Source organism: Pollachius pollachius (assembly GCF_949987615.1).
Source record: "Pollachius pollachius genome assembly, chromosome: 8".
NCBI lineage: Eukaryota > Metazoa > Chordata > Actinopteri > Gadiformes > Gadidae > Pollachius > Pollachius pollachius.
Window position 1 is genome coordinate 4,787,938 of NC_136941.1, and position 18,188 is coordinate 4,806,125.

The following is an 18,188-nucleotide window of genomic DNA, read 5'->3' on the forward strand; positions in this document are numbered from 1 at the left end:
TGGACCGCCGCTCGGGTTAGCGGCGGTGAGCGGCGGGTTAGCGGCGGGTTAGCGGCGGTTTAGCGGCGGGTTAAGGTTTGCTTTATCCGGTAACGGAGGAGCCGACCGGAGGCGGTTGATGACCGCATCAGCACCATGTGCGGTGGAGCAGCAGTGTTTACACCACCACCTCATCCTGGATTGACCCGAGATGCTCCTGCTCCTGATGCACGTCCTGCTCCTCCTCCTCCTCCTCCTGCACCCCTTTACTATGCCTCCTCGTCCTCCTGCACTGTACCCCTTTACTACGCCTCCTGCTCCTCCTCCTACACTGTACCCCTTTACTACGCCTCCTCCTCCTCCTCCTCCTATTGCACTGTACCCCTTTACTAAGCCTCCTGCTAGCAACTACACCTGATGGTATATTGTATGGGAGGTATATTATTGTAAAGGTGGTATATTATTGTATAGGAGGTATATTACTGTATAGAGGAGGTCTATTATTGTCTAAAGGAGGTCTATTATTGTGTAGAGGGTGTGTATTGTATAGAGGAGGTATATTATTGAATAGAGGATGTATATTACTATATAGAGGAGGCATATTATTGTATAGATGATGTATATTACTGTATAGAGGAGGTATATTATTGTACAGAGGAGGCATATTATCGTATAGAGGAGGTGTATTATTGTATAGGAGGTATACTATTGTAGAAGAGGTATATGATTGTATATTATTGAATAGTGATATGTATATTATTGTATAGAGGAGGTATGTTAATGAATAGAGGAGGTATGTTATCGTATAGAGGAGGTATGTAATCATATAGAGGAGGTTTATTATAAAGGAGGTATGTTAATGAATAGAGGAGGTATGTTAATGTAATGTTAATGAAGGGTCAGGCTGGTTCCCAAACCAAAAGGCTAAGTTTGAGTGGCGGTTCAGAACTAAAGCTTATGTTGTTGGCTTTTAGAGGTGTGTTTATGAGTTCCCAGTATGCAAGGTGTGTGTCAGTGTGTGTGTGTGTGTTTGGTACTTTAGGTTAATCATTAGTGTTCTTGTGAAGAGAGGTCCAAGTTCATGTTGACACAGCAGCAGCGTAGAACAGAACCACACATTCCTCCCCTCCCTCCACACATACCAGTATAAATACCAGTATCACTCTAGTGGTCACCTCGCTCCATACATATCAGTATACCTGTAGTGGTCACCTCGCTCCACACATACCAGTATACCTGTAGTGGTCACCTCCCTCGACACATACCAGTATACCTGTAATGGTCACCACCCTCGACACATACCAGTATACCTGTAGTGGTCACTTCCCTCCACACAGTATGAAAGTCTGTTTCTGTGTTGTAGGATAGTAGGAATGTTTGTGTGTGTGTGTGTGTGTGTGTGTGTGTGTGTGTGCGTGTGTGTGTGCGTGCGTGTGTGTGGTTCCCAGATACTGTAGCAGAGAGGCAGAGGTGCTGACCAGGTTAGAAGGCTAACACGCTAACCACTAAGCTAATGATCGCAGCACGTGCGGCCTGCGGTTCCCCCCTCTGAGCTGACGGGACAGCAAGCCCCCCAGTGACATGGTGGGACCGCAGGCCCCCCAGCGACGTGGGGCTCACTAAGCTAACGCTGGGCTAACTCTGTGCTAACTCTAGGCTATCGCCGTCCTCAACGCTGGGCTAAAGCTGGGCTAGCACTGTGCTAACGCTGTGCTAATGCTGTGCTAACACTGGGCTCTCCTCCCTGTTCCCAGGTGAGCCGCCATGTCTAAAGCCACGGTCAGGAAGCTGCACTGGAGGTCAAAGGTGAGAGTTCAACCTGTTAGTGAGGAAGCCTAACCTCAAACACAACTAAACCAACTAGTGAGGTGTTTTTAACCTCAAACATACCTAACCAATTAGTGAGGTGTTTAACCTCAAACACAACTAAACAACTATTGAGGTGTTACTTTAACCACAAACACAAGTAAACACAGTAATCATCCCACTCATAAATTTACAACAAATCAATGAATAACTAATTCACCAATTAACTTTTAATGAATGATTGATTACAAATCAACATATAATCAACTAACAAGTGAATACTAATGTATGAACTAACAAACAAAGTCATAACTCTAAATAAATTAGTTCATAAAATGAACTAATAACAAATGAATTGATAACTCACTAACTAACTAATGAATGAACCGATCACTAACTAACTGGTAACTAATTAATGAATGAATCAATCACTTACTAACTAGTAACTAACTAATGACTGAACCGATCACTAACTCACTAGTAACTGACTAATGAATGAACCGATCACTAACAAACTAGTAACTAACTAATGAATGAACCGATCACTAACTAACTAGTAACTTACTAATGAATGAACCGATCACTAACTAACTAGTAACTTACTAATGAATGAACCGATCACTAACAAACTAGTAACTAACTAAGGAATGAACCGATCAATAACTAACTAGTAACTAACTAAGGAATGAACCGATCACTAACTTACTAGTAACTAACTAAGGAATGAACCGATCAATAACTAACTAAGTAACTCTCTTCATCTCTCAGGTGCAGGAGAGCTTTGTCCCACTGGGCGGAGCTTCAGGGGAGCTGGGCGTGGCCATAGGGGGAGGGGCCGACTATGGGGAGTTTCCATTCGTCACAGCAGCGCCTGGGGGAGGAGCCACGGTGGGTGATGTCATCCTGGAGATTGGGGCGACGCCCGTCCTGGGCATGACCCTCGGTGATGTCCGAGGAGTCCTCAACACCTGCCCTCACCCAATCAGGATCAAGACAGTATCACCAGGTAAACACGCACACACACACACAACAAATGTTCAGACACACACACGCACGTGCACACGCACCACACACGTGTGTTGCCCTCCTCATGCGCGTGTTTCAGGCACGTCGCTCTGTAAGGACCTCATGCGTGAGTTTCAGGTCGCTCTGTAAGAACCTTTTGAGTGTGTTTCAGGCGTGTCGCTCTGTAAGGACCTCTTGTGTGTTTCAGGCACTTCGCTCTGTAAGGACCTCATGAGTGTGTTTCAGGCGCGTCACTCTGTAAGGATCTCATGCGTGCGTTCAGGCGCTTCGCTCTTTAAGGACCTCATGAGTGTGTTTCAGGCGTGTCGCTCTGTAAGGACCTCTTGTGTGTTTCAGGCGCTTCGCTCTGTAAGGACCTCATGAGTGTGTTTCAGGCGCGTCACTCTGTAAGGACTTCATGCGTGCGTTTCAGGCGCTTCGCTCTGTAAGGACCTCATGTGTGTTTCAGGCTCGTCGCTCTTTAAGGACCTCATGTGTGTTTCAGGCGTGTCGCTCTGTAAGGACCTCGTGTTTTTCAGGGCGCTCTGTAAGGACCGCATGCGTGTGTTTCAGGCGCGTCGCTCTGTAAGGACCTCATGTGTGTTTCAGGCGGGTCGCTCTGTAAGGACCTCATGTGTGTTTCAGGTGCGTCGCTCTGTAAGGACCTCATGTGTGTTTCAGGTGCGTCGCTCTGTAAGGACCTGCGGCTGTTCCTCTCTAAGTGCTTCACCCCCGGCTCGCTGGACGGACAGCTGCAGCAGATCATCAGGGAGAACCTGTACATACGGGCAGTGCCCTGTGAGTACACACACACACACACACACACACACACACACACAGACACACACCCACACACACACACACACACACAGACACACACCCACACACACACACAGACACACACACACATACACACACACACACACACACACACACACACACACACCTGTTACTACATAGGAGCAGGTACACATATATATGCACCCACACACACACACACACACACCTGTTGCAACATAGGAGCAGGTACATACGCACACACAGACACATACACACACACACACACACACACATACACACACACACACACTCACACCCCAGTGTGTGCGTGTCCTCAGGTACGACGCGGGCGTCACGGGAGGAGGAGGTCTCGGGGGTGGACTACAACTTCGTCTCCATCCAGGAGTTCTTCTCCCTGGAGGAGTCAGGGGCGCTGCTGGAGAGCGGCAAGTTCAAGGGTAGGAAACGAGCGCCCCTACACCTCACCAAACTAACTGTACACCTCTTCATACTAACCCTACACCTCCCGATACTAACCCTAACCAAAACTAACCCTAACCATTACCAATACTAACCCTAACAAAAACTATCCTACACCTCACCAAACTAACTGTACACCTCTTAATACTAACCCTACACCTCCCGATACTAACCCTAACCAAAACTAACCCTAACCATTACCAATACTAACCATAAACAAAACTATCCTACACCTCACCAAACTAACTGTACATCTCTTAATACTAACCCTACACCTCCCGATACTAACCCTAACCAAAACTATCCTACACCTACCGATACTAACCCTAACCAAAACTATCCCTAACCATTACCAATACTAACCCTAACCATTACCAATACTAACCCTAACCTAAACTATCCTACACCTCCCGATACTAACCCTAACCAATACCAACCCTGCATCCCTCAATACTAACCCTACTCCTCCCAATACTAACCCTAACCAATACCAACCCTACATCCCTCAATACTAACCCTAAACCTCCTGATACTAACCCTAACTATCAAACACTTACCCTTACCCTATCAAATACTAACACTAACTATCCAATACTAACCCTAACCCTTACCAATACTAACCTTAACCCTTACATATACTGACCCTACACCCCTCAATACTAACCCTAACTATCAAACACTAACCCTAATATATACTAACCCTTACCAATACTTACCCTACACCTCCCAATACTAACCCTAACCCTTACCAATACTATCCCTAAACCCCTCAATGCTAACCCTAACTATCAAATACTAACCCTAACTATCCCATACTAACCCTAACCCTCTATCAAGTGCTCCCATTGGCTGTCTAATCAGGGTGTTTCTGACCAATCAGGGAACTACTACGGCACACCGCGGCCCGTCCACATTGGTCCAGAGAGTCCGCCAGTCACGTACCTGGAGCACCGCAACCTGCTGAGGAACTTCAGGACCAGGAGCAAGTCCCTGAACAACCTGGAGAAGGCTGGGGAGGCGGAGGAGGGCGAGGACAAGGGCTCAGGGGCACACACAGGTAGAGGTACACACACACACACACACACAGGTAGAGGCACACACACACAGGTACACACACACACACACACACAGGTAGAGGTACAGGTACACACACACAGGTACACACACACACACACACACACACAGGCACAGGCACACACACACACACAGGTACACACACACACACACACACACACAGGCACAGGCACACACACATACACACAGGTACAGGTACACACACAAAGGTACACAAACACACACACGCACACACACAGGTACAGGTACATACACAAAGGTACACACACACACACACAGACACACACACACACAAACACTCACACACAGGAACAGGTACACCATCACACACACAGGTACACACACACACAGGTACAGGTACAGGTACACACACACACAGGTGCAGGTACAGGTACACACACACACAGGTACACACACACAGCTACAGGTACACACACACACACACACACACACAGAGGTACACCATCACACACAAAGGTACACACACACAGCTACAGGTACACACACACACGCAGGTACAGGTACACACAAACACACACACAGGTACACACAACAAACACAGGTACACATACAAACACACACACACACACACACACAGGTACAGGTACACACACAGGTACAGGTACACCACACACACAGGTACACACAAACACACACAAGTAAACACACACACACAGGTACACACACACACACACGCACAGTTACACATACACACACAGGTACACACACACACCCACAGGTACACACAAACGCACTTACAAAGGTACACACAGGTACACACAAACACACTCACACGGGTACACACACTCACACACGGCTACAAACACACACTCAAGGTACATACACAGGTACACTCACACACAGCTATGTCTCTCTCTGCAGTGGGCAGTGCCCTTCCTGTCAGCCAATCATGGGAGGGTCCAGGGAGGCGGGGCCTGGAGCTGAATTTGAGTGACACTGGAGAACAATACTACACAAAGTAAGATACTCATATATATTTATATATATATACACAGACATATATACTTGTATATATATGTATATATATACATACAGCACAGACAATGTTAAAGGTTGTTGTTTGGTTTCAGTCAGTCTAAGACCAACTGGACAGACCCTCGAAACAAGGAGCCCTCAGACTGTAAGTACTGCTCACATAGTTATACTGTCCAGCTACTGTCCTGCTAATACGCTGCTAATATACTGCTAATATACTGCTAATATACTGCTAATATACTGCTACTGTACTGCTACTGTTCTGCTAATACACTGCTAATATACTGCTAATATACTGCTAATATACTGCTACTGTACTGCTACTGTTCTGCTAATACACTGCTAATATACTGCTAATATACTGCTACTGTACTGCTACTGTACTGCTACTGTCCTGCTAATACACTGCTAATATACTGCTAATATACTGCTACTGTACTGCTACTGTACTGCTACTGTCCTGCTAATATACTGCTACTGTCCTGCTAATATACTGCTACTGTACTGTGACTGTACTGCTACTGTACTGCTAATACACTGCTACTATACTGCTACTGTACTGCTAATATACTGCTACTGTACTGTGACTGTACCTCTACAGTACTGCTACAGTGTTGTAGCTGTGTATATATACAAACATGTAAATGTATATATTTGTGTATATATATAATGTATAAGTGTATATCTGCTGTATGCTGCGGTTCCTGGGTCAGTGCCAGAGTTCACGGAGCAGGTGAGCGTGATGCTAGGCTCCTCGGTGCCGGTCCGCCTCACCAAGGGCCCGCGGGGGTTCGGCTTCAACATCGTGGGGGGCAGTCGGCCCCGGGAGTTCCTCCAGGTGTACAGCATCACCCCAGGGGGACCCGCCAACCTCAGCCCAGGTACACACACGTACACGCTCTCACGCCGCTAGATTATGGAGAAAAATCATAAATACGGTTATTTTGGTCAATATTGAATTTTGATATATGAGTATAAAAACAAGATGAATTTAATCAGCATTTCCCTCCCAAAATAAAACCGCTTTGTAACCGAGAACTTTGAAATTTCCCCTTAAAAAATACACAAAATGTTCAAAAGGAAAATGTACAAATATGTATCGAGCTGTTCTGCATTTCTATAAAACATTTAATGAATAAAATAAATGTTCAAAAATAAAATAAAATCGTTTCCACTAGATTATATATTAGTTTGGAGAATGTTTGACCCAAAAATCGAAATCACTTTAAAAACTTGATTAACTCCACAGCCCTAACGCACACACAAACACAACCAGTCACACCCACACACATACACACACACTCACACACTCACACACACATTACCTTGTACCTCTCCTCTACCTTCTGTCCCCTTGTAGCTGACATCCTGGTCTATATCAGTGGAACCTGTGTGCTGGGCCGCTCGCACAAGGAGGTGGTGGAGATGCTGCAGGCCGTTGCCATGGGGACCAGTGTGGATGTGGTGCTGAGGAGAGGATACCCCATGCTGTACAACCCTGATGGCTGTCCTAAACAGAGCTTGGAAACTGTAAACACACACACACACACACACACACACACACACACACACGTAAGTTAATGTGACCTTTCAACAGGGAGATCTGACATCTCATCTACTACAGCCCCGCCCATCCAGAGAAGACACCTGCCCACCTGGTCTGGGTAGCCACACCCCTTCCCAGCCCTCACCTGGTGTGGTTAGCCACACCCCCTCCCAGCCCTCACCTGGGGTGGTTAGCCACGCCCCCTCCCAGCTCACCTACACCACGGCGGAGCTCTGCAACGGCAACGGTGCAGGTAAGAAGACGGCTGCTACCAACACCTAGTTCCCTGGTTACCTAGGCCACCTGGTTACCTGGTTAACCAGACGACATGGTTACCCAGACCCCCTGGTTACCTGGTTATCTAGACCACCTGGTTGCCTAGACCCCCTGGTTACCTAGACCACCTTGTAACCTGGTTACCTAGACTACCTGGTTACCGAGACCACCTTGTTACCTGGTTACCTAGACCACCTTGTTACCTGGTTACCTAGACCACCTGGTTACCGAGACCACCTGGTTACCTAGACCACCTGGTTACCTGGTTACCTAGACCATCTGGTTACCTGGTTACCTAGGCGACCAGGGCTTTATAAATTGTTTGTGACCTCATCCCTTCCTTTTTCCATCTAAACATCCAGGATTGGCCCAAACTCCGCCCTCTTATGCGGCTCAACCTGTCACTAACGGCGTGTCTGGCGAGGCCACGCCCCCTCCTTCTGAAGCGGCCCCGCCCCCCCAGCCCGCAGCCAGCGGAACCCTGCGCAGGTAGAGTACTACTGAGTACTACTGAGTACTACTGGAGTACTACTATAGTACTACCATCATATTATATATACACACTACTACTACTATGATTATTACGAATACACCATAGTACTATTATAATAACTTATAATGCACCATAGTACTACCAGACTAACTACGAATACACCATAGTACTAGAATTACTACTAATACACCATAGTACTACTAAAGTAACTACTAATACAACATAGTACTCCTAGAATTACTACTAATACACCATTGTACTAGAATAACTACCAGTACACCATAGTACTACTAGAATAACTACTAGTGCACCATAGTAGTTTGAGAATAACTACTAATACACTATAGTACTAGTATAATAACTACCACTACACCAACTTGGGGAGAGTGGTGCTACAACAGGATCTCTGTCTCCACAGGTCTTCTCTGATTGGCTACAGCACAGGCTCCCTCCCCGCCCCCTCCTCCACCCTCCTCCTCCGTCACCGCTCCTCAGGCCGGGACCTCTCCAGCTCCACCCTCCCCAGCGCCGCCAAGCAGCCCGCCGACCTCCCCCCGACCCTGCAGCCCTCCTGTGGCTTCAACGGCTGCCCCGCCAACCACGGCCCTCAGCCCTCCGCTCCCTCCGGGCCCCCCGCCCCCCAGCTGGTCCCGGTGGCGCTGTGCCGGAGCGAGGCGGGGCCGGGCTTCAGCGTAGGGGGCGGGGGGCCGGGGGGGCAGCAGGCGGTGGTCCGGAGCCTCTGGGACCCGCGGCTCTGCCCCGCCCTGCGGACCGGCGACGTCATCGCCAAGGTCAACGGGGCGGACGTCCTCCACCTCACCTTCACCCAGGTACCGTCTCCGTGGCAACGTGTCGGTCCCCCACCTCACCCTTCACCCAGGCACCGTCTCCGTGGCAACGTGTCGGTCCCCCCACCTCACCTTCACCCAGGCACCGTCTCCGTGACAACGTGTCGGTCCCCCCACCTCACCTTCACCCAGGCACCGTCTCCGTGACAACGTGTCGGTCCCCCACCTCACCTTTACCCAGGCACCGTCTCCGTGACAACGTGTCGGTCCTCGTCCTGGTGGCTGTTATTGTGTAGCCATGGTGGTCGTCGTGGCCACCTGGGGTGGTGTCATGATGAGTGTCGTTGTTACAGTTGTGTTTGTGTTTTCGTCATGGTTACCATGGTGGTTTGGGAGTAGTTGTCGTCAGGGTTAATGCGGGGCTGTACTGATGGTTGTCTTCATGGTAACCTGGGGTGGTGTAGTCATGGTAGTCGTTGTGGTAACTGGGGAAGTGTAGTCATGGTTGTTGCCGTGGTAACTGGGGTAGTGTAGTCATGGTTGTCGTTGTGGTTACCAGGGGCGGTGTAGTGGTGGTTGTCGTCGTGGGAACTGGGGTGGTGTACTGATGGTTGTCGTCATGGTAACTGGGGTGAGGTAGTGGTGGTGAAGTGGTAGCTTCAGTTGTGGTAACCGTGATGATGTTTGTGTTGGTTGTCATGGTGTTGTCCATGAGTTGTGAATGCTGTTGTCATGGTTACAGCGGGGTGCTTGTGTGTTGCAGGTGCAGAGGGTCCTCCAGGAACACACCCGGCGAGGGGAGGTGGTCCTGCTGGTCAGCAGAGGAGGTAGGCCCACCCCCCACCCCCCCTTGGTTCAGCTCCAGCCCCACACGTCCTGCTGACCTCTACTGACCTCTCCTGACCTCTACTGACGCTCTCACTCTCCACAGCGGCCCTTGACCCCCCTGGGGTCACGCCCAACTTCTACAAGCTCCTCCCTTCCCCCCTGAGCCCCGCCTCCAGTCCAGCTGACACGCCCTCCTCCTCCTCAGTATCCTTCCTGGGGGCCGTACCCCCCCTCAGCCAGGCCGGCACGGGCCCCGCCGAGGGCCCCGCCCTGACCCCGCCCACACGCCAAGGTAACCCTATCCCTGAAGAGGGCCCCGCCCTGACCCCGCCCACACGCCAAGGTAACCCTATCCCTGATGAAAGCCCTCCAACTGGTCTGGGGTTCTAACTAGTCTAGTTATAAGTAGTCTGGTCCTGGGGTTCGCACCGATCTGGTTCTAAATGGTCTGGTCCTGGGGTTCTTACTGGTCCTGGGGTTCTAACTGGTCTGGTTCTAACTGGTCCGGTCCTGGGGTTCTAACTGGTCTGTTTTTAACTAGTCTGGCTCTAACCAGTCTGGTCCTGGGGTTCTAACTGGTCTGGTTCTATGTGGTCCTGTCCTGTGGTTCTAACTGGTCCTGGGGTTCTAACTGGTCTGGTTCTAACTGGTCCGGTCCTGTGGTTCTAACTGGTCTGGTCCTAACTGGTCTGGTTCTAACTGGTCTGGTTCTAACTGGTCCGGTCTTGTGGTTCCAGTCCAGTCTCCCAGTGAGGCTGCCGGGTCGTCTCTGGTCCAGAGTACCAGCTTCCTGGACTCGGTCCCGGTCACTCTGACCCTGGAGCCCCGCGATTGGCTGGGGGTGGAGGAGAGTGTCAGAGGGGGAGGAGCCACGCTGGGAGCTACAGCCAATGACGGAGGAGCAGGAGGGCTAGGTGGAAGGTCCAAGAGCATGCAGGTGGAGCTGAACAGACGACCAGGAGAAGGCTTTGGCTTCGTCATCGCCTCCCAGAACACCAACACTGAAGGCAGGTCTCCGGAGAGGGTTTGGTCCTATGCTAGCATGCTCATTTTTGATGTGCTAACTGTGTGTTGAGGTAGCAGCTAGCATGCTAATTGTGCAGTTGTGTAGCCTGCCAACAGTGCTGACTGTGTTGTGTGGTCTTGCAGCTCACATGCTACCTGTGTAGATTGGTGGTATGCTAGCATGCCAACTGTGCATTGGTGTGGCAGCTAGCATTCTCACTGTGAGCTAACCCACCGCAGGTAGTTATGTGATGGTGAAACAGCTAGTCCACTAACTTTGAGCTTACCAGCGGCCGTAGCAGAGTGATGGTGTAACATAGCATTCTAACTCCTAGCTGACGCGCTACAGGAAGCTGTGTGATGGTGTAACATGGCATGCTAATTCTAAGCCAACGCGGTACAGGTAGTTGTGTGACGGTGTAACATAGCTTGCTAACTCTTAGCTGACGCGCTACAGGTAGTTTAGTGATGGTGTAACATGTAGCGTGCTAACATCTATCTGACGCGCTACAGGTAGCTGTGTGGTGGTATAACAGATAGCGTGCTAACTCTTAGCTAACGCGCTACAGGTAGCTGTGTGGTGGTGTCACAGATAGCGTGCTAACTCTTAGCTGACGCGCTACAGGTAGCTGTGTGATGGCCCACCGCTTCGTGACGGTGCGGCGGGGCAGCCCAGCGGCCCGCAGCGGGGTCATCCAGCCGGGGGACCGCCTGGAGGAGGTGGAGGGCCGCGCCGCCGCCAGCATGAGCCACCGCGAGCTAACCCAGATACTCAGGAGGGCTAGCAACGTGCTGCGGCTAACGGTGGTGCCCAGGAGCAGCAGCAGCAGTACGGACAGCACACACACACAACACACACCAAACACACACAAACACAAACATACATACACATACAGACAAACACACACACTTTAAACTGATATCAAACCGATTCTCCTATCTCGCCTCCTCCCTCTTCCTCCTCTCTCTCCCTCCTCCTCCTCTCTCTCCCTCCTCCCTCTTCCTCCTCTCTCTCCCTCCTCCTCCTCTCTCTCCCTCCTCCCTCTTCCTTCTCTCTCTCTCTCCCTCCTCCTCCTCCTCCTCCTCTCTCCTCAGACTCCTCAGAAGCAGCAGAGTCCGATGCTGACACCAGATGGCAGATGAGGAGAGGAGGTGGCCAGAGGTCAAAGGTGGCTTCAACACACACACACACACACACACACACACACACACACACACACACACACACACACACGTACACACAAGAACAAACTGAATACTTTCCAGCTTCCTCTACCTTTTTCTATGCCGTCAGCTATCTAAGGTGTACTGTTACAATGTCGATGATGGCTGTGTGGTTACCACGGTGACGATGATTACCACGTGATGATGGTTACCATGGTGATGTGGTGGTAACCATTGGGATGATGGCTGTGTGGTTACCACGGTGACGATGGTTACCATGGTGCTGTGGTCGCCTTGTGTCCCAGGAGGAGCAGTGGTTCTACCGGGTGGATCTGGAGCGCGGGCCCACGGGGTTCGGGTTCTCGCTGCGGGGGGGCAGTGAGTACAACATGGGGCTCTACGTCCTGGCCCTGATGGAGGGGGGACCGGCCCAGCGCTGTGCCAAGATACAGGTACGCTATACTACACTATACTACACTATACTACACACTAATACACTACCGATACAGGTACGCTATACTACACTATACTACACACTAATACACTACCGATACAGGTACGCTATACTACACACTAATACACTACCGATACAGGTACGCTATACTACACTATACTACACACTAATACACTACCGATACAGGTACGCTATACTACACTATACTACACACTAATACACTACCGATACAGGTACGCTATACTACACTATACTACACACGAATACACTACCGATACAGGTACGCTATACTACACTATACTACACACTAATACACTACCGATACAGGTACGCTATACTACACTATACTACACACTAATACACTACCGATACAGGTACGCTATACTACACTATACTACACATTAATACACTACCGATACAGGTACGCTACACTACACTATACTACACACTAAAACACTACCGATACAGGTACGCTACACTACACTATACTACACACTAACACACTACCGATACAGGTACGCTATACTACACTATACTACACACTAATACACTACCGATACAGGTACGCTATACTACACTATACTACACACTAATACACACTACTGCACTACCGATACAGGTACGCTATACTACACTATACTACACACTAATACACTACCGATACAGGTACGCTATACTACACTATACTACACACTAATACACACTACTGCACTACCGATACAGGTACGCTATACTACGCTAAACTACACAATACACTACACTATACTACACACTACACTACCCTTTAGATACAGGTACACTATACAACACTACATACTACAGTACACTACACACTACTACACACTACACAGCTGCTCTGGTAGCAGTGGAATACGTGTGTGTGTGTGTGTGTGTGTGTGTGTGTGTGTGTGTGTGTGTGTGTGTGTGTGTGTGTGTGTTTGTGTGTGTGTGTGTGTGGTGTGTGTGGTTGCAGATCTCGGACCAGCTGGTGCAGATCAACGGGGGCAGCACGGTGGGCATGACCCACGGCCAGGCGGTGGAGCACATCCGGCGGGGGGGGCGCTGGATCCACCTGGTGCTGAAGAAGGGCAACGGATACGTCCCGGACTACGGTACCCCCCCCCCCCCCACACACACACACACACACACACACACACACACACACACACACACACACACACACAAATACACTAAGTAAAGGAAAGTCTGAGGGTTTCAGATCAGCAGACCAGGACACAGGAAGGGGTGGGACTTTGGCCCAGACTGCGTACCGCCTCCACAAACACACTGTCTCTCTCTCTAGTGGACCTGTCTGTCTCCCTCTAGTGGACCTGTCCGTCTCCCTCTAGTGGACCTGTCCGTCTCTCTCTCTCTCTCTCTCTCTCTCTCTCTCTATTGGACCTGTCTGTCTCTCTCCCTCTAGTGGACCTGTCTGTCTCGCTCTAGTGAACCTGTCTGTCTCTCACCTGCACCTGTCTCTCCCTCTAGTGGACCTGTCTCTCGCTAGTGAGCCTCTCGCTCTCTCTCTAGTGGACCTGTCCCTCTCTCTGGTGGACCTGTCTCTCTCTCTGGTGGACCTGTCTCTCTCTAGTGAACCTGTCTCTCTCTCTAGTGGAGCTGTCCAGTCTGTCTCTCTGTATGACTAACTCCAAACAAGGCGAGCCCTGCTTCTACGTGATCGGACGCACAGACAACACCCGGTTGGTCCTGTCTGTCTGTCGTTCCACCTGTCTGTCTGCCGTTTCATCGTGTCTGTCTGCCGTTTCATCCTTTCTGTCTGTCGGTCCATCCTGTCTTTCTATCTGTTGTTCCACCTGTATGTCTGTCATTTCATCCTGTCCGTCTGTCGTTCCACCTGTTTGTCTGTGGTTCCAACCTGTCTGTCTGTCGTTTCATCCTGTCCGTCTGTCGTTCCAACTGTTTGTCTGTGGTTCCAACCTGTCTGTCTGTCGTTTCCTCCTTTTAGTCTGTAGGTCCATCCTGTCATAATACTAAACTCGATTATAACATAACATATTGGATCACACTAGAATAGATTATACTAGATTATACCTCATTAAACTAGATTAGATGAGACCAGTTAAGGTTATTTCCTGATTGGACTAGACTAAATTAAGAGCTGATACTAGATTTAGTTCTAGAAATGATGCTACTCTTTAGACCAGCAGAAGGCAGCTAGCTGTGGTTAGCGGTTTAGCTTCAGAGCAGTACTGAAAGCAGCTAGCTGTGGTTAGCGCTCAAGCTTCTGAGTGGTACTGAAAGCAGCTAGCTGTGGTTAGCGGGTTAGCTTCAGAGCGGTACTGAAAGCAGCTAGCTTAGGTTAGCGCTCTAGCTTCTAAGCGGTACTGAAAGCAGCTAGTTGTGGTTAGCGGGTTAGCTTCAGAGCGGTACTGAAAGCAGCTAGCTGTGGTTAGCGGGTTAGCTTCTGAGCGGTACTGAACTCCTTTAATGAAATCTTCTCTCCCCAAGGCCCTGAGGAGCAGGAGGAGCAGGAGGAGCAGGAGGAGCAGGAGGAGCGGGGTCTGGCTTCAGCACCGGGGGGGAGCAAGCCCCCCCTCCGGCAGAGAGGAGGAGCAGAGAGGAGGAGCACGCCCCCCCTTCGACAGAGAGGAGGAGCAGAGAGGAGGAGTGGGGCTCCTGATTTGGACCTAGACCGGGTGGAGGAGGAGCAGAGGAGCCTGGGGAGAGGGGGGGAGGAGCGGGGAAGGGGGGGGAGGGTGGAGACAGGAAGGGGAGGGACCGACAGGAAGAAAGGACGACAAAGAGAAAGAGAAAGAAAGCACCTCCTCCCGTCCAATCAAACGGCAGCTTTCTCCTTCCTCGGGCCGTCCGACAAGTCAGAGTTTAGCCAATCAGACGCCAGCATCACCTCAGTAGAAGTGGGGTCTGGGAGGGGGGAGGGCTCTTATAGTTCAAGAGCTGAGTTGGCATGGCAACACCCTGGCCCCTGGCGGGAGCCCCACCCACACAGGTTGAAACAAGATCTGATTGGCAGTCGGTTTAGAGGGCGGGACTTAGTCAGGGGACTGTCTCTCTAATGGGCTGGAAGAACAATCTTGTAGCTGACACCAAGATCTCCAGCAGAATATAGAGTAGGAGGAGGAGAGAGAGGATGAGGAGGAGGAGGAAGAGGGAGAGGGGGGAGAAGAAGAGGAGGAGGGAGAGGAGGGAGAGGGGGGGGAGGAGGAGGAGGAAGAGGGAGAGGGGGGAGAAGAGGAGGAGGAGGGAGAGGAGGAGGAGGGAGAGGGGGGGGAGGAGGAAGAGGGAGAGGGGGGAGAAGAGGAGGAGGAGGGAGAGGAGGAGGAGGAGGGAGAGGGGGGGAGGAGGAGGAGGAAGAGGGAGAGGGGGGGAGGAGGAGGAGGGAGAGGAGGAGGAAGAGGGAGAGGGGGGAGAAGAGGAGGAGGAGGAGGGAAAGGAGGAGGAGGGAAAGGAGGAGGAGGGAGAGGGGGAGGGAAGGAGGAAGAGGGAGAGGGGGGGGAGGAGGAGGGAGAGGAGGAGGAGGAGGAGGGAGGGGGGAGAGGAGCAGGAGGGAGATGATGAGGTAGTTGAGGAGAAGTGATGGTTGTAGCAGGTAGAGAAGGAGATCATGGAGCAGAAAGACTAGAGGTATCCAGTGTCAGCAGACAGCAGGAGGTGTCATCACCAAAACAAAGAGAATACTCCTGACTCCTCCTCACTTGGACCCTTCAAGGAGGAGGAGCCCGACTCCTTATCGCTATTACCACAGCATGAAACCTTTTAAAACAATATAGGCTCATGAAATTATGCAAGGATGGTGGGTTATGAGTAATAATTTGCTTGCGTCAGGTGTTTTTGATATTCTTGTTGATCCTAGAGGCGGACATTTGCTAAGGCCTCCTCTCTTGTCACCATGGCAACATATCAGCTGGAAGACCAGTTACCTAGCAACAGCCATATAGCAGTAGAGTGGAGACAACAAGTGCCTCATCAGCCCCTCCCTTCAGGGATCGAACCCGCGACACACACACACACACACACACACACACACACACACACACACACACACACACACACACACACACACAAAGGGCTGTGTATTTTAACGAGCCAGAATTTCAGATTCTTACATTTTATTTATCAGAGAAGTTAAAACCCTAACACCCTCAGACAGTTGGCACACTAAATAATTAGCAAGGTAAATAGCAGTAAATAGTAATATGCTAAATATTTAGTTAGCTTCATCCTTATCTAGCTAAAAAGTTAGCCAGCTAAACACAGACAATAAAGCCAGTTAACCAGCGAGACCGTCACTTAACCAGCTAAACAGCTAGACGTAGCTGGGCCAAACTAACCTGGAGCAGGCTTAGAACCAACAACACCATCCCTACTCCCCACAGTCAGGGGGTTATGAACCACCTCCCACCTCGCCTACTGGAAGATCTAGGCCTTTCACCAGACTACACACAGACAGGCACACAGGCAGACAGACAGACAGACTGGCAGACTGGTCTTCTGAACAGTGAACAGCCATACAGTAGCCATACGTTGTTTGTAAGCTTTAGAATGTGCTTTTGTCCCGATGTAAATACCAACCACAGATGTACAGCTTTCTACAACAAGATTTTGGCTTTAGGGATCATTTTGTTGGATGGTTTCTGATTGCTGAAGCCAGGGAGTTTTAAAATCACTGGGTATCAGATGACTTGCGATTATTATGGGATGTATACATTATTATTGAAAATGTTGATTGATATATGGAGATATAAAATACATTAAAAGAACAACTTAAAGTGTCATGTTTTTGACTACAGGTGTTACAGCTTAGAGGAGGAACAGGTGAGCACAGGATTCATGTTCTAGGTGAATACAGGTGACTACAAACGTATGGTCACAAGCATCAAACAATAACCTGTCAAGAAGGCAACTCACATCGTCAGTAACACACAGGTGAGACTGGAGGCACCTGACACCAGCAGGTCTGCGTTTAACAACTGGTCTACACCTGAGCACACCTGGAGCCAATTACTGATCAAGAGGATTAGATGAGCTCACTGCTCTCTCTGACCTCTAGGGGCAGCGGTCATCAGCAGCACAGAGGGGATCCACCACACAGGCTATGGCTATTTGACATGGAAACGTTTCTTTATTTTAACAATCTCAAAAATGGTTTGGAAGGATATAGGTCATTCAAAGACGTAGGTCATTTCTGTGAATATTCGACTGCTTTTATTTAAAAAGGTAAAATAGGTTTGTTTTGTTTTTTTCGTTTTTTTTGACCGCTTTTATTTAAAAAGGTCCACGTCTCAACAACTTTTCTGTGGATTACTGTAAATTAATTACACAATTATAAATAATGTTATATCATTTTTATAAATAATTGTATATGAAAGACATTCTTCTAAATTGTTGTATATTGAAGTATTATTCTTAAACTAAAAGGGTGCTGTTATGGCCAGAACCCTTTCTATACATAGAGATTTTGGTTGAGGTTGAGATTCTAACCACATTGTGTAGCGTTTTATATCTGTGTAAAAAATAGCTATCATCCCTCCC

General features: G+C 49.5%; 1 protein-coding gene across 1 annotated transcript; it reads left to right on the forward strand.

Annotated features, from left to right (window-relative positions):
* Positions 1 to 1,743: 1,743 nt before the first annotated feature.
* Positions 1,744 to 15,712, forward strand: LOC307079283 (membrane-associated guanylate kinase, WW and PDZ domain-containing protein 3-like; the record flags this gene model as incomplete). Its single annotated transcript, XM_079741512.1, has 20 exons — positions 1,744 to 1,785; positions 2,554 to 2,791; positions 3,436 to 3,588; positions 3,909 to 4,028; positions 4,931 to 5,107; positions 6,007 to 6,103; positions 6,216 to 6,265; positions 6,834 to 7,001; positions 7,481 to 7,650; positions 7,745 to 7,913; positions 8,305 to 8,431; positions 8,854 to 9,265; positions 9,987 to 10,050; positions 10,155 to 10,343; positions 10,789 to 11,062; positions 11,686 to 11,885; positions 12,152 to 12,225; positions 12,526 to 12,672; positions 13,648 to 13,786; positions 15,144 to 15,712. 20 exons carry the CDS (start codon positions 1,744 to 1,746, stop codon positions 15,710 to 15,712), a joined length of 3,579 nt encoding a protein of 1,192 aa, XP_079597638.1.
* Positions 15,713 to 18,188: the final 2,476 nt, after the last annotated feature.